General features: G+C 39.7%; 1 protein-coding gene across 2 annotated transcripts in view; it reads left to right on the top strand.

Moving 5' to 3' along the window:
• Positions 1-17,242, top strand: part of EXOC5 (exocyst complex component 5) — a 40,458-nt gene that overhangs the window by 8,872 nt on the left and 14,344 nt on the right. Inside the window, exons 3-11 of one of the 2 annotated variants that reach the window (XM_034768497.1) lie at positions 3,216-3,363; positions 5,756-5,950; positions 11,556-11,620; positions 12,030-12,058; positions 12,202-12,311; positions 12,573-12,617; positions 12,740-12,880; positions 14,571-14,653; positions 15,897-16,106. In XM_034768497.1, the coding sequence (XP_034624388.1) occupies positions 3,216-3,363; positions 5,756-5,950; positions 11,556-11,620; positions 12,030-12,058; positions 12,202-12,311; positions 12,573-12,617; positions 12,740-12,880; positions 14,571-14,653; positions 15,897-16,106 (1,026 nt within the window). The remainder of the gene's footprint in view (positions 1-3,215; positions 3,364-5,755; positions 5,951-11,555; positions 11,621-12,029; positions 12,059-12,201; positions 12,312-12,572; positions 12,618-12,739; positions 12,881-14,570; positions 14,654-15,896; positions 16,107-17,242) is intronic. The other variant, XM_034768498.1, reaches the window with a different exon arrangement.

The raw sequence follows: 17,242 nt of genomic DNA, 5'->3' as shown, positions 1-17,242 counted from the left end.
CAGTGTTGGCATATATCCAAGATAATCTCCAACTGGGAGAATTGCTAAAATATGTGACCACAAGCCAGATTTTTAATGAACTTTTAGAACAATTTTATTTAGGGGAAAAATATAGCAGTAAGAAATGAGCAGGGAAATCCCTTTTTAAATAAAAGGGAATGGCTTCTACTTGGCCTCGTGCTTTGATAGTGGTAATTTTTTCTGGTCAAGAGGGAGAGCTGGTTTGAGGAGTGTCCCTGGGCAACAAGGCCAGCCTTCTTTTTGATGTGTTTAATAACTTTAATCAACAAGTAAACACAATTAAGTAAAAATTCTATGCAGGAATACCCTTGGCGGGGAGGGGAGTGAAAATATTCTGTACCATTTTGGTTTTTAGAGGATGGAGCATTGTTGTGGTATCTCAGCATCTTCCACAAAATATTCATTTGTTATCTAGGTTAGCATGAGAAGAGGCCATGTTGGCTTAAGCAATTTTGATTTTCTGAGATGTTGAAAAGAATCTGTGTTTCAATCAGTGCTGTTCATTATGACTTTACTTTCACCAGTGCTATTCTTAAAGCCGTCATTGACTAGAGTATGAGTATTTTGGGGCTGGGTGGATGTCCCTTCTTCCTTTTTTAGTCACAATTTAGGAGTGCTCACTAGAACTAAATTTAGGGTAGACCTAAATTAACTTGGATTAAGGTAGAGTGTGCATGTAAAACACAATAGCTATTCCTGAATAATTCCATGTGTGAATACCCTCATTCTGGATTAAGAGTGTCTTGTGCCTGTTTACCTTAATCTACAGCAGATCAAGCTGAACAAGACACTCTTATTCCACAATAAGAATGTCCGCACATGGAATTAGATATCTCCACATGTGGACAAGCCCATACTAGCCAGAGGTAGATATGAAAGACAAAGATAGAGGCTTCATTAATAAGGTTCAGTGACAACCCCCTAGTGAGAAGCCCAGCCCTTTAGACATAACATAAGAGAGGCCATACTGGGTCAGATTCAAGGTCCATCTAGCCCAGTATCCCGTCTTCTGACAGTGGCCAGTGGAGGTGCTTCAGAGGGAGTGAACAGAACTGGTAATCATCCCCATTGCCCATTTCCAGCTTTTGGCAAACAGAGACGAGTAACACTGTCTCTGCCCATCCTGGCTAAAAGCCAGTAATAGACCTGTCTTCTGTGACAGCTGCAGCAGTTGGGATGGGGGTTTCTAGAATAATGCTGTCCCTGGAATTAGACTTCAGAACTGAAGTTACCCATTGAAATGAATGGAAGAGGTTCACACTTCTGAGTCATTATTTTTAAACAGTAGTCATTGTGTCAGTAGTTTACATTCAGGCCACATTTTAAAGATTACTTTCATAACCATAAGCTTAGATTCTCAAGAACAGTAATGTGGCAGCATTACCATATTGCTCTCTATAAATATATTAGAGGGATAAATACCAGGGAGGGAGAGGAATTATTTAAGCTCAGTACCAATGTGGACACAAAAACAAATGGATATAAACTGGCCATCAGGAAGTTTAGACTTGAAATTAGACGAAGGTTTCTAACCATCAGAGTAGTGAAGTTCTGGAACGGCCTTCCAAGGGGAGCAATGGGGGAAAAAGACATCTCTGGCTTCAATACTAAGCTTGATAAGTTTATGGAGGGGATGGTATGATGGGATAGCCTAATTTTGGCAATTAATTGATCTTTGACTATTAGTGGTAAATATGTCCAATGGCCTGTGATGGGATGTTAGATGAGGTGGGATCTGAGTTACTACAGAGAATTCTTTCCCGGGTGTCTGGCTGGTGAGTCTTGCCCACATGCTCAGGGTTTAGCTGATCACCATGTTTGGGGTTGGGAAGGAATTTTCCTCCAGGGCAGATTGGCAGAGGCCCTGGGTTTGTTTTGCCTTCCTCTGCAGTGTGGGGCACGGGTCACTTGCTGGAGGATTTTCTGCACCTTGGAGTCTTTAAACCATGATTTGAGGACTTCAGTGGCTCAGACATAGGTTAGGGGTTTGTTGCGGGAGTGAGTGGGTGAGATTCTGTGGCGTGCGTTGTGCAGGAGGTTAGACTAGACGATCATATTGTTCCCTTCTGACCTTAAAGTCTATGACTCTGTGACTCTCCTGCTTGCCATGGGTAATAAATTTACATGGGCAAGTTTCATGAACTTCTGCATAATCTAACATTTAATAAGTTAAGATTCTTTTTTAGTCCTTACAGTTAAAAGATGGTTTTTGAAATGTGAACAGTATATAAACTAATGTAGTCTGCACAGACAACTCCAATACTGCTGCTGCTCATAGCTTTGCGAAGCTGCAGCTAAGTGAAAGCTGGTCAGTCTTGGCAGCAGTAAACACTGACATTGGGAGCAGTGGTGAAACTGACAAAAATCAGGTCAGTTTCATGCAGCTGCTTGGTGGGAAAGCTTGAAGCCTCAGAGGAGGTAGGCTCTGGAGCTACTCACTGGGAGGAGGCACAGGAGGGGTAGAATAGCAGAGCTACCACTCTTCCTTCACTTCACAGTTGCCTGGAGACTCTTGGAGATGGGAGTAGTGAGCAGAAAGTGTGTGCTCCTTCTCCTTTCTAGTAGTTGGATCAGGTTGGAAGGGCTTCAAATTATTTGGACACTTATTTGCCAGAGGCTAATATGAAAAAATGGATCCTCCAAACAGGGTCCAGGAACAGCATCCTGGAAACAATGCCATCACCTTCTCCTCTGCTAATTCAGCATTTCTCCAGATGCAGAGTTCCCTGATCTTTCATTTGTTTTTGTTATTAGGGTTAGTCCTGTGGCTGTTTTATTCCTTAAATTGCAGGGGATGAGTTGGCGCTGGCATTTTTTACCTTGGTGAGAAGGCCTAGTGTTTGTCTACATGAGGAATTTTTGCATTGGTATAAGGAAACCATTGTAAAAATCCCTAATGGAGACTAGTCCTTGGGCTAGTAAGTGCTTGGCAGTTTTTTTCCAAGCGGCTATATCTATATAAAAATATGAAATGCACAGGTGTAAGAGCTATAAATGTAACTTTAAAAAAAACCCAGAAGCTTCAATTCTACAGCGATTGGTACCTTAGGTTCAATCACTAGCCAAAGAAAGTTTCCCGCTTCCTGCAGGTGAGTGGATTTCTTAGGCCTGTGCCTTTAATACGTTTTTACTGTAGTAAGATAAACCTTTTCCTATTAAAATCTGCTTTATCAAATCATCATTTTTTAAATCAGATTATTAGAAGAATTTGTAAATCATATCCAAGAACTACAGGTAATGGATGAAAGGATTCAAAGAAAGGTGGAGAAGCTGGAACAGCATTGCCAGAAAGAAGCCAAGGAATTTGCCAAGAAAGTACAAGAGCTGCAGAAAAGCAACCAGGTGAGAACTAAGGTGTATAGTCAATATTAAATTATAAAAGCTATTGAAAAATGTGTTATCCTATAAAAAAAATTCTCAATACAGGGGGCCCATAATTTGCAATCAGATCTCTGTAAACAGTTCCCTTAAAAAAAAAAAAACAAAAAAAAAACGGGGGGGGGGTGTCTTATCTGTAAAACAGGTCTTTACTTCAGGGATTGCTGGGCTCTTCAGTCCCTCCAGGAGGTATTGGCAACTGCAGTGGTTCTCGTGAAGGCCGTATGTTCAATCACTGTGAGTAGCTTTAGCAAGACCAGCTCCTCTTCATTCCTTGCTGGGAGCCCCTGCAACAGGACCAAGAACTAGGAATTCCTCCCCACTCTCCTGGGAGTTGTTGGCAACTATCTGCTAGGGGAGAGTATTAAAGGGGAGGGAAATAATATCTTTTAAATGCAGTACTTAAATTATAGTTGCTAATGGCTATGTACTAGAGTGAAACCCATTTCTAGTGGAGTGAAGCTTTGTTGAGTAGCAAACCCTGCCCTGCTTTCTAGAATGCATGAGGACTGGTATGGTTCCACAGTGAAGTGAGTACCAGGGCGAGGTGTCAATAGCCAGCCATGTCAAGTAGTAGGAGCATAATTACGTAAGAAGTGGTGAACAGGAGTGACCACTACTATTGAGCGGCTCAGGAACATGCAGAACAAAAGTTAGGGATAACTTTCCGTCAATGTGTGCAACTCATTGCCATGGGATGTTGTGAAGGCCAAAAGCATAACTGGGTTCACAAAAGAATTAGATAAGTTTGATAGGTCCATTAATGACTATTAGCCAAGATGTTCAGGGATGCAACCCTACCATGCTCTGGGTGTCCCTAAACCTCTGATTGCCAGAAGGTGGTTTTACCAGTCTTGTTCAATTACTTCCCTCTGAATCATCTAGCAACGACCATTATCAGAAGACAGGATACTGTGTTAGATAGATTGACCCAGTATGGGCATTCTTATGTTGTTACAAATCCAAATTTTGGGTGCTAGTCTGGGATGTGAGTATCAGTCAACTAAGAATAAAATTATAAAATATGTATCTTATTTGCAGTATCTTATGCATAACTTAAAATGTTCATTTTAAACCATATACATATGAAGTGTGTATGTTTTGTGTGTGGATTTGGCCCTGTATCTTTTAGCATAGAGAAGGGCAAAGTTTAGGGTACAATACATATTTGTAATTAAAGTCACATCTGGTTTTGGTACTTTACAAGTTATGTTTGGTATTTTACATAAATATCTCTGCTAAAAGATATGGGACCAGATCCTCAGCTGGTGTAAATCAACATAGCTCCACTGATTTCAGTAGAGCTACATCAATTTACATCAGCTGAGCATTGGGCCACTAACCTGTTTTGTTAGTTTTAAAATACTAAAATTCCAGGTCTGATTATAGACTATTGCCTTTCATCATCAGTGTTTGCTTATGTCAGTGGTTCTCAACCTATTTACCATTGTGGGCTGCTTATGCAGCTCTTTGTGTTGTGGGCTGCATCCACACAATATACATACTACCTGTATGGCCCTGAGGATGTCACATGGGCCGCAGCTGTGTGCTGATTGGGCCGTAAACCAGCCATGGGTTGAGAACCACTGGGTTATATGGCTCTTCAGAAAAGTGTAAAGAAAGTAAGTGAACTCTGGGTAATTAGGGGTACACTCTAAATGAAGCATATACAGTAACTCCTCACTTAACATTGTAGTTATGTTCTTGAAAAATGCAACTTTAAGTGAAACGAATCCAGTTTCCCCATAAGAATTAATGTAAATGGAGGGTGGGGAGTTAGGTTCCAGGGAAATTTTTTTTTTTGGCCAGACAAAAGGCATTACATACATTTTAAACAAGCAATTTAATACTACAATCATCATTGCTAAGTATGAAGCAATAGGAGGTGCCCCCGCCTTACCCCACACAGGCACAGCCCACTGGCACTGCAGGATGCTGAATGCCGCAAAGCAGCTGATTGCCGCGGGCAGGAGGCGAGGGGAGCAGGGGGAAGGCGCTGATCTGTGTGGTCTGCCGGCAGGCGGGAGGCGCTGGGAGGGCATAGGGGAGCTGATAGGGGGGCTGCCAGCTGCGGACAAAGCAGATAGCCAAATGACGTTATAGCGGAGCATTGCATGACTTTAAACGAGCATGTTTAAGCGAGAGGGCGTTAAGTGGGGAGTTACTGTATCTCTTTCCCCATCACAGGAGTTCTCTCTAGCTGTGAGTGCTGAGCTTGTAATTTAGTTGTCCAGTTTGGTTTGCTTGTCATTGTGACTGACACTAGATAGAATCAATAGTTTACTTTTATTTTATTTTTTTAAGTACAGTAAGTGGAAAAATTGGGTATTTTATAGGCATGTCTGTGTTCTCCCAGGTTGCCTTCCAACATTTCCAAGAATTAGATGAGCACATCAGCTATGTAGCAACTAAGGTCTGTCACCTTGGTGACCAACTGGAGGGGGTAAACACGCCACGGCAACGGGCTGTGGAGGCTCAGAAACTGATGAAATACTTTAATGAGTTTCTGGATGGAGAGCTGAAGTCTGATGTTTTCACAAACTCTGAAAAGGTAAGAGCTGTCAGCGGGATAAAAGCAGTTCAAAGCAATAAGCAGTACTGCCCTAATTACAAGCTGCTACCATGACTTACCATGGTCAGACTTCAAACCAGTGAGTGACTGACTTCTTAAAGTTTCATTGTTCTGAAATGTAAATTAACAACACTAGCCTGCAGATTGCTGATAAAGCATTTGTATTCAGTGAGTCTTAATTTGGCAATGTTGGCATTTTTCATTTTATGAAATTATAAGAGATTTGAAAAATGCTGAGAGGGCAGCTTTAGAATGCACACAGAAATCTCTTGCCTTTTTTCTCTGAACCCCTCCCTCACCTCAGTTCCACCCAATAATCCATAAAGTTTTTGAACACAACGTCTGAGATTTTGTTGTGCTGGGCCAGTCTACTGGCCATGGATACTTATAATTGGAGTGTGCTTTTGGGGAATGTACAGCCTATGGTGGTGTATTCTCTCCCCTCACCAAGATTTGGGGGAATTAGGCATGAAAGCTGAGATACTTCTTAAAAGAACTGTAAAGAAGAAAGTTTCTAGTTGTCCTTACAGCATAAATCCGTATAAACTGACTAGTGGGACTGAAAGGAACAAACTGCAGAAGTGGAGCCCAGCTGCTGCAGGAAACAGGACACCGATAATTCCATGCAGTATGTAAAATGAATGTTACATTTGAGATGTATCCCAAAGAATCAGCTCACTAACCCAAAGTACTGCACATGGTGTGCATGGTGGATAGGAATTGCTACATTTGGGATGGGAAAAATTTATTTTGCAGGCCTGGGAAAAATTTATTTTGCAGGCCTGGCAAAAATGTTAAGGATGGCTGGCTGTACTTGAAATACATCCTATAGGAGATATGTGTCAGAGCTCAGGGTTAATAGCCATCCCCTTACTGCATATCATAGCGAAATTAGAAACTAACCATTTCATATGTCCATACTCCGTAGCAGCCAGTTGCACAGTGTTGTTTGGATCATTGTCTGTGGGTATACAGTAATTGCTGTTTGGCACTCTGCATTAGTCAGTGAGAGTGTGTGAAAAAGTGCTCCTGTCCTTCAAGAAAAATGAGAACAGATTTAAATTAAAAAAAAAAAAAAGCATCACAAGCAGACAAAACCTTTTCCAGATCTGTATATAAAAGTTATCTGTAGTAACTGTCTAAGCTAGACCCAAATAAAACTTGCATACATTTTATTTTAAAAGTGCTTACCATACACCTCCATATAAAATCCCATGTAGTAACATGAAATTTAAATAGTAAAGTGCAGGTTAGAATAGTTACTTTGAGCCTTCTGCAGTGTAATTGTTAATTAACTAGTATTTTCATGCCATTTATAATTAGAAGTGCCGTAGCACTTTCCACTGGAAGATCCCAAAATATTTGAATAGATTTTTAAGGTGAAGAAAGGATTTGATGAACATGAATTAATTCTAGCACCGCCCAGTGAAGTAGGATCCGCATCTTACAGATGTGGGTGTGAAGGAGAGAAATGAGGCAGAGGCCAAACGCTTTGCTTTAGGTCACAAAGGAAGCCTGTGGCAGAGCTGGGAGTAGAAACTAGATTTTCTAGGCACAAGTAATCCTATGTAGATACCAGGTAAGTCTGGTGCTTGAATATTGATTGTGCTCGGTAACTTTAACATTACCTCCTAAGTCAAATCATAAGTAGAGATAGTATTTATAGGAATAAGGGAGAACCTGCTTAGATATGTGCTTTACCATCTCCTTGTACCCACAACAATTTAAGTGCAATCCTGTGTGCGCTCTAAAAGTAAAATATCAACATTTCTTTGTCAGTTATATGATCTTGGAGCCCAAATGTCTGTGTACATTTCACTGCTTTTGGGGCTAATGGCACCTCCTGGGTTGCCCTTGCATTATCCCAACATAAATGCAGGGTTTACTCTAACATTTTTACCACAGTGTTAAAATAATTTCTTTCTTGGACACTTAATGATTGTGCCTTGATGATTTCCCTGGCTAAACTATGTTATTGCCTTATTGACCTCATGCGTGCAAATTCTTTCCTGAAGTCTAGTTGGATTTTTTTATCTTTTCTACTTTTGGATTGTTCTTTCAATCTTGCCACTTGTTAACTACTCTGAATAATTCTCCAACATTTATATTTCTGTAATATCGTATCTCTGCTTTGCAGTCTGTTCCCCAAACTGTATGTATCCAATTTCTTCAGCCTCTTCATGAAGGCATATCTTCTGTTCCTCATCACTTCTGTTGCCCTGCTTTGGAGGGACTGGTTAACCAGTCCTCTTTCTGTAATGAGAAGCCTATGAGTGAGCAAAGTGCTCCAGATGTCACTTTTCTAAAGATGGTTAAAATAATCACCTTCTTAGTTTTATCAGTGATACCCAGATTAGTGTTTGCTCTTTATGGAACATCATTTTAGCATGTGCTCATGTTTAATGTGTTTGCTGTCATCTTCAAATCCTTCTCTGCATTACTGCTCTGTAATCAACATTTTGCTGTTTTGTCCTTTACATGGATTAAAATATATTACCTTGAATTTTTTATTAAAACTTCCTCCTGTTCATCTCAGTCTATATTTTTCTAAATTCTTTAGGTACTTCTAGTCTTTAACTTGTGTGTGTGTTTTTTAATAGCATCTGTATTTATTTTGATTTAACACAGTTCATTGAGATCTGATTCAATTAAAAACTTAAGTGTGCGGATTGAAGTAGAAACCATGGAAAATTAATTTGTCATGGCTTCTGTTGTACACAGGTGTTATTGAATTCTGGACCTTCAGTTAAGAAGTTGGTTAATAATTGTGAAACAAATAAAAATATTTGTATTATTGTAGTGTCTACAAGCCTTCTTCGAGCTCCCAAGAACAGAACTGGCAGGGAGATCACATGATGTTCATATCTTCTTAATCCTGTCAAATCAAGCAGCATTGTTTTGTTGGTGGTTTTAACTAGGGCTGTCAATTAATCACAGTTAACTCGCGATTAATCACGATTAAATTTTTTTTGAGTTAATCACACTGTTAAACAATAGAATGCCAATTAAAATTTATTAAATATTTTTGGATGTTTGTTTACATTTTTAAGTATATCAGTTTCAATTACAACACAGAGTACAAACTGTACAGTGCTCACTTTATATTTTTGATTACAAATATTTGCACTGTAAAAATGATAAACAATATAAATAGTATTTTTCAATTCACCTCATACAAGTACTCTAGTGCAATCTCTTTATCATGAAAGTGCAACTTACAAATGTAGTTTTTTATTACATATTGCATTCAAAAACAAAACAATGTAAAACTTTAGAGCCTACAAGTCCACTCAGTTCTCCTATGTGTTCAGCCAATCGCTAAGAGAAACAAGTTTGTTTACATTTACGGAAGATAATGCTGCCCGCTTCTTAATTACAATGTCACCTGAAAGTGAGAACAGGCATTCACATGGCACTGTTGTAGCTGGCATTGCAAGTTGTTTACATGCCAGGTGTACTAAAGGTTCATATGCTTCTTCATGCTTCAGCCATTGTTCCAGAGGACATACTTCCATGCTGATGACACTCGTTTTAAAAAAAATGCATTAATTAAATTTGTAACTGAACTCCTTGGGGGAGAGTTGTGTTTCTCCTGCTCTGTTTTATCCACATTCTGCCATATATTTCATATTATAGCAGTCTTGGATGATGATCCAGCATATGTTCATTTTAAGAATACTTTCACTGCAAATTTGACAAAATGCAAAAGAAAGCAACAGCACTCGACCCAAGGTTTAAGAATCTGAAGTGCCTTCCAAAATCTGACAGGGACGAGATGTGGAGCATGCTTTCAGAAGTCTTCAGAGCAACACTCTTATGTGGAAACTACAGAACCCGAACCACCAAAAAAGAAAATCAAAATCACCAGATGCTGGTGGCATCTGACTCATGATGATGAAAATGAACATGCACTGCTTCGGATCATTTTCGAGCAGAACTCATCATCAGCATGGACGCATGTCCTCTGGAATGGTGGTTGAAGCATGAAGGGACATGTGAATATTTAGCGCATCTGGCATGTAAATATCTTGCAACACCGGCTACAACAGTACCATGCAAATGCCTGTTCTCACTTTCAGGTGACATTATAAACAAGAAGCAGGCAGAATTATCTCCAGCAAATGTAAACAAACTTGTTTGAGCGATTGGCTGAACAAGAAGTAGGACTGATTGGACTTGTAGGTGCTAAAGATTTACATTGTTTTATTTTTGAATTCAAGTTTCTTTTGTACACAATTCTACATTTGTAAGTTCAACTTTCATGATCAAGAGATTGCATTACAATACTTGTATTAGATGCATTGAAAAATACAATTTCTTTTGTTTTTACAGTGCAAATATTTGTAATCAAAAATAAAGTGAGCACTGTACACTTTGTATTCTGTAATTGAAATCAATTTTTTGAAAATATAGAAAACATCCAAAAATATTTAAATAAATGGTATTCTATTATTCTTTAACAGCGCTATTAATCGCATGATTAAAAAAATTAATCACGATTACTTTTTTAATCGCTTGACAGCCCTAGTTTTAACACCGTGGCTAGGATTTTCTTTACCCCACTCAAGGTGCCCTCCAGTCCCCAGGGCTGCAATAATGAAGCTTCCAAAACCATCATGGAGGCATTTTGTTTGGGCCTGTCAACAAACTTCAGCTTTTAAAGGGCTTCAGTAACATCCAGCTGTAATATTTACAGTTGCAAAAGCTGTGATTTGCATTTTCATAATTTTAACTCAGCCTGCCAAAACTGTCACTAAAATCTGTACAGCTGCCCTTTATCATGATGACTGACAGTGAAAAGACAAATTATCTTAGTCACCTGTCAAAAGTTTTCCTGCCCATGGGCAAATAGGAGTTTGCACACTGTATTAACTGCACTTGGTATTTTTTTGTAACTAAATATTGACAAGGGTGTTTGTTATAAGATGTTATTTTATAGCCCCAGGATTAAATTCCCTTTAATCTGAAACATAGCCTCTGCCTTAGAGGAAATAATTTATATTTGATTTCTTCCCCACCCCCCTCCTCTAGCATGAATTTAGAAACTCTAGAGATGCACTACTTTAACCCTCCATGCATCGTGCCATGATTGCCCTTTCTAGTTGAAAAAAAGTCAGGGTGCAGCTTTACTTGGGACTTATTACTGCTGCTTCTGACCTGGCTGGAACGGTCGCTAGCCACTTTACCCTGGGGTTTAGCAAAACGTCACAGCATTACTCCTTTCTAGTTCAGGAGTGGGAGATGGAGCTAAATCTTGAATTCAGATCCCTTGCACACTGTAACGTTGCAGTAGCACTAGACACATGAGCTAGCTGTTTTTATAGGTTTAAGATGCTTTATTGTGATCCTATAACAAAGAGGCTTATGTTTACATGAAATTGTATGAACTACTAGTATGTAAATGAAGATTGATTTGACATAATAAAAACATGCTGAGAGTCCTGAAGCGGGTATTACTTTCCATGTGGATACCAAGCAACTTTAAAAAGAGTGGAGAGGGGGAAATTGTGAAGAGAGAGAGAAATCTTATAGCCATAACTTTTAGGGTTTTTTTAGTAAACTTATGACTTTCCTTCCCTAACAGATTAAAGAGGCAGCTGATATTATTCAGAAGTTGCATCTGATTGCACAGGAGTTACCTTTTGACAGGTAAAATCCAATTCAAACATTTTAAATAATATTTGGAAGAGCTATAACTTTATTGTGTAACTTCAGTTTTTTTCTTGGTACCTGGCGTCAGCTGATTTCTTTAGTAGTTTTTGACATGATGAGTATATTTGAGTATTTAGGTTCACCTTTGAACTTACACCTCAAAGTACTCGATACATTTTGCTGGAAAAAACCTAATTTGAGTGTACTTATTTCCTTGTAAATTGTATACTAATTTATTATAGATTTCGTACAGATAAAGCTTGAAATATCATTGTCTTCCTGCTCCATATGTTGTTAAACCCTAACTACAATTGACAGCAAAAGTGTTAAATTAACATGTTAATACTTGTTTGAATTTTTGTGTGTGTGTGGGTTTTGATTAATAGTACGTTTTTTGATTTAACAGGTTTTCTGAAGTAAAATCAAAAATAGCAAGTAAGTTTCCTCCCCCATTCAACCAATTTTGCTCAATCTTAACTTGTGTTGCTTGGTTCTTTAATCTGCTTTTATTGACAACATTCAACTCTCTTTGTCAAAAAGTTCCTTGCAAAGCCTGATGGATATTTTTTTCTTTTCAGGTAAGTACCATGATTTAGAGTTGCAACTGATTCAGGAGTTTACCAATGCACAGAGAAGGGGGGAAATCTCCAGGATGCGAGAAGTAGCAGCTGTTTTACTTCACTTCAAGGTAAAGACTGAGTTTTTAACTCTAAAAGCACATGCTGCATTAAGTACCTGTTGTGAATGAATACAGTAATGAAGCTGGTCTAGACTTCTGAAGAAAATGGGTCTGAGAAAGTTCATCCTTTTGATAAATCTTCTATTAAAACTAAGCAGACCGTTTTCCATAATTGCTGCATTTTCTTTATTGAATTGTCTGTATTTAATGATATTTCACATACTGTAAGCATAGAAAACATATTAATTCCCATTTTTTCCCATCCCACAGGGCTATTCCCACTGTGTTGATGTATACATAAAACAATGTCAAGAGGTAACGTGTTTTAAAACCAGATATACCTTTATATTTGGGTCAATTATTTGTGCGTGCATTTTATTATTATTGATATCTATTGGTTGGGAGATCTTACATTGTAATGTGCCTTTAATCTCTAGGGAGCTTCCTTGAGGAATGATATATTTGAAGATACAGCCATCCTCTGTCAGCGAGTGAACAAACAAGTTGGAGATATCTTTAGTAGTCCAGAGACTGTATTGGCCAAACTTATTCAAAATATATTTGAAGTCAAACTTCAGGTATTTAAAATTTGGCGTATTAAAGTTGGTTGTTAAGAATGAATAAGAAGATTCCTTAAGTACTTCTAGTAACAAAATCCCAAAGAATCTATATTGTTTGTAATATTTTGAGTAACCTTAATCATGGAAAAATCACATTTAACTGCTCTTTAAAAATGCCAACAAAAACTATCAATTAAGGATGTTAAAGTAGCTGTTTGTGTACTATAAGCACAATGTAAGCAAGAATACATAAAATACAAATATACGCAGACTTAAACTGGAAGAATAGATGTATTCACTAATTATTCGGATTGTCATTCAATGTCAGGCACATACTTGGTTTATCTCTGCAGCCCCAGCATCAAAAATTTGGGAAAATAAAAATTTATGTTTAGTAAATATCTTTAATCCTTTCACTCTTGGAGTCAGATTTCCAGTGTGAGGCTAGCATTGAATATGCTAAAATAATGTATGCCAAGGAATAGGGTCCCACAGCTAATATAGTAGTAATATGAAAACTTGCTGTAGCTGAAAATGACAGTCCCTCATTCTGCAAATACTTATATACGTGAGTAAAGTCAGTGTGACTACTCACATGTGTAAAGCTACTTCTCTGTAGGTGTGGAAGATCTTGTTCTTCCTATCTAGAACAATATTGTTAGAGCCTAATCATAAAATTGAAGCTTCCTTAGATTTAATTCTTGGGCTTTCTTTGAAGTAGGAGTGATCTGTTTACTTACATGATTGTAAGTGGATCTAAATTATTCACTTGTTCATCAGTTGTGTTCATTTACTCTGTTTGTGTACTAAGAAGGCATGTAGACTGCCAGTCTTTTTGCTTTGAAAATCAGATGCTTTGGCTCTTATATCTTATAAACAGCAGACATCTTGCATTTCCAAACTAGTTTCCTTAAACTAAACACGTTTATCTAAAACCCTGGAGTTAAATGTAAGGTATCTGTAAATTGAGATTAAAAAGTAAATATGTATGACTGTGTTATATAAGATGCAGTACTTTCTTGAGGGTTTATTGTTAAGGCTAAGTTTTCGTCAGGGGTATTTTTAGTAAAAGTCATGGACAGGTCACTAGCAGTAAACAAAAAAATCACTGCCCATGACCAGTCCATGACTTTTACTAAAAATACCCCTGACTAAAACTGGGGGAAGAAGGGGGTGCACGGGTGCTGGGGAGTGGAGGGGGGTGCAGGTGCTCAGGGGAAGGGGTGAGAGTTTGGTGAGGCTGGGGCAGGCTCCCTACCCAGCTCCTGGGAAGCAGCGACCCTAGCTCCACATGCTGCCTCTGCTCTGCCCCAAGTCCCAGTTTTGCAGCTCCCATTTCCTGGGAACCACGACCAATGGGAGCTGTGGGGGTGGTGCCTGGCTGCCAGCAGAGGTAGTATGGGGAGCTGAGGGCGAAGTCCCCCCTCCAGGTAAGCACTGCCCCGCACCCCAATACCAAGCCCTGACAACCCCTCCCCCCCCAAACTCCTGGGGAGGGGCGAGGGGGAGTCTGAGATTGCCCCAGCAGCAGCTGGTGCACCTGGCCCAGGGCGGCTCCTCCTGCAGAAGTCACGGAGATCATTGAAAGTCACAGAATCCGTGACTTTCCATGACCTCCAAGACAAACATGGAGCCTTATTTATTATAGATAATATGAAATGTTGATTTTTCTTATTCCATTAACTGAGATTATGCCTCCATTTTATAGAGTAATGTAAAGGATCAGTTAGAAGAACACAGGAAGTCAGATGCAGAACAGTATCTTAAGAATCTTTATGAGCTGTATACAAGGTAGCTATCATTTGATTATCAACATTTAGTTGTGTAAGTAGCATCTTGCGAAAGGTTCATTTGTTGTTAAGAGGTGGGAAGAAAGGACGAAAATTCCAACTTCCTCTAAAAATTGGACGACTATTTTGCTGCCCATCTGCCTTGACAGTTTTCCTTTTTAAATTGTGTGACCTTTTAGAAAACAGCTGTTGTACTTTTAAAGAAAGTAACTAGATTTTTGAGGAATTAGAGACTGACATTATTATTTAGCAAAGTATATAACACCCTATTCTTGAAATATGAAAAGTGTAATTAACAATTTGACTGCACTTGTACCATATGTAGAAAGCTGTAAGAAAGTTGTGAATTTTTGGGGGGGTGGAGGTGTCCAAAAGTTGTGGCCACAATTTGTGGAAGTTGTGGTTTGGGGTGCAGCTGTGTGCGTGGCTGGGGTTACAAGACCAAAACTCTTGCTTTGTAACTGACTAGATGTTGAGTTGGAAGCACACCCTCCACAAGGAGCTGGATACCTCCCCATTCCTCCAATCCCTGGGGTGGGGTAAAGGGGCCCAAGCCCCTGCACCCTGGAGCTGGCCCTAACTCAGAAACCCCTAGAGATGCTGTGGGTGGTTGGCACTGCTGGGCCTCCCCATCCCAGCCCTGCACCCTGCAGGAAGCATAAGCTCCTGCCTGGCGCCACTCACTGGGTCCTCCCCAAGTGTGTCCCCCCAATGCATTCCAGCAGCTCAGGAAGGCAAAATCCTTGAGGTCACACAGGAGACATGGCTGGTCAGCAGACCCAGCCCACTCCACTTGGCAGAAGTGAAACTTGGCAGCACCAGTGCTGGTGGGGCTGACTGCAGGTGGTAGCACTTGATGCAAAGGGGAGGCAGCAAGCGGGATGAGCCCCCAGGATTGTGCAGCCCTCATCCGCACAGGTCCCAGGCCCCACTGTCCTTCTCATCCACCTCCCCGATGTCATGATGGAGGGGGGTGGATGGGCCAAATCTGAGTAAGTGGCATTGCAAAAAAGTTGTGGTGAGTGTTGAAAGATGCAGTTTCCACAACGAAATCACAGCCTGCCATTTTCTTATAGCATTACCTTTGTGCATAAATTATACAGAGTTCTTTGTTTAAATTTGGTAGTGCTCAGATATCCCAGTCAGGATTGGGACCTCATTGTTCTAGCTGCGTTGCAAACATGTAATACTGTAATTCATACAAATGCAACACTTTTTTTTTTCTCTGTTTCCTTTGCATAAAGAACTACTAATCTTTCAAGCAAATTGATGGAGTTTAACTTGGGTACTGATAAGCAGACTTTCTTGTCTAAGCTTATCAAATCCATTTTCATTTCCTACTTGGAGAATTACATTGAGGTGGAAATTGGTTATTTGAAAAGTAGGAGCGCTATGATTCTGCAACGCTATTATGATTCCAAAAACCACCAGAAGAGGTCCATTGGCACTGGAGGGTGAGTTTCTTTTTAAAGAGGGGAAAATATAATAAAGGGCAAAAATACAGTGAACATCACTTAAACTCTACATTGATCATCTGCATAAAAGCTGGCTTCCAAAACCATCGTTATTTCCTGTATTACTTGTGCTGTCACATTATATTACCATATACTAATATGGTAGTTTGCTCCCCTGGATACAAAGGAAATGCTAGATAAATCCATTATATAGTCGCATGAAATTAAACTAAATGTCTTGAGCAAGTAAGTTGAAACTTAAGCTTTAGTGTCTAGCAGATCTTTCTTCACCAAATATAATACTTTTATCTAATATCTTTCTCAGGCTTAGTGTGAGTCTTATTACTGTAATAAGGCTAAAGACTGACACACCCTGAAACAAATTGGCGTCACACTATCACTTGTGCAACAGTCTACTACTAAAAGTTGGATAGGAGGAGTTATCATATAGTGAAGAACCTAAGGTGATCAAATTGAACAGACTCAAAGTGGGATCTTTGAAGTGTAGACTCTGTGCACAGCTGAAAGTGTGTTAGCAGTTATGCATTCTTTCCTTTTGTTTATGAAGGAATCAGGTTTTTTTTAATGTGTATGTTTTAAGACAGTTTTGTAAAATCCCACTCATCTGGGGCAAATAGGAAGCTTTTGTGGGCGAGTATGACCAATTGCATGATCTAAGTTTTCTCTTTAGTTGTTTGCCCTCGCGGCTGCAAAAGCAAACGGAATGTACCTAATACTTCAGTTGCCATGTGGTGAGTGCAGCTGCTGTAGTTACACTGTTGGCCTGAAGGAGAGTTCCAATAGGACCTGCTGAATCCTTCAGCCTCCCGCTCTTCTGAGTGCATAGAGGGAAGGGGATTGAAGACCGGCAGTTGTAATGCCCCCTCCACGGGTCATGTCTGTTCCCTCCTTTATCCCTGCTGGCTGGAGCAGGAGTTGGAGTCGTCCTGCTGTTCTGCCCTGTATTCTTCTGCCCAGCTCTGGTGGTCCCGTGCTGAGACAAAAGAAAGGGAGGAGAAGAGAGTGAGTTCCATAAAATCCTTCAAAGAATCCAGCAGCAGAGAGGACTAGAGCTGAGCTCTTGGTTCTCCTCCTCAGCAACAACCACACGCTTAGACAGTGAGGGTCTGTAGCAC

Source organism: Trachemys scripta, chromosome 4 (assembly GCF_013100865.1).
Source record: "Trachemys scripta elegans isolate TJP31775 chromosome 4, CAS_Tse_1.0, whole genome shotgun sequence".
Classification (NCBI taxonomy): domain Eukaryota; kingdom Metazoa; phylum Chordata; order Testudines; family Emydidae; genus Trachemys; species Trachemys scripta.
The sequence above is the reverse complement of the archived record's forward strand: the minus strand, read 5'-3'. Positions and strand labels throughout refer to the sequence as shown.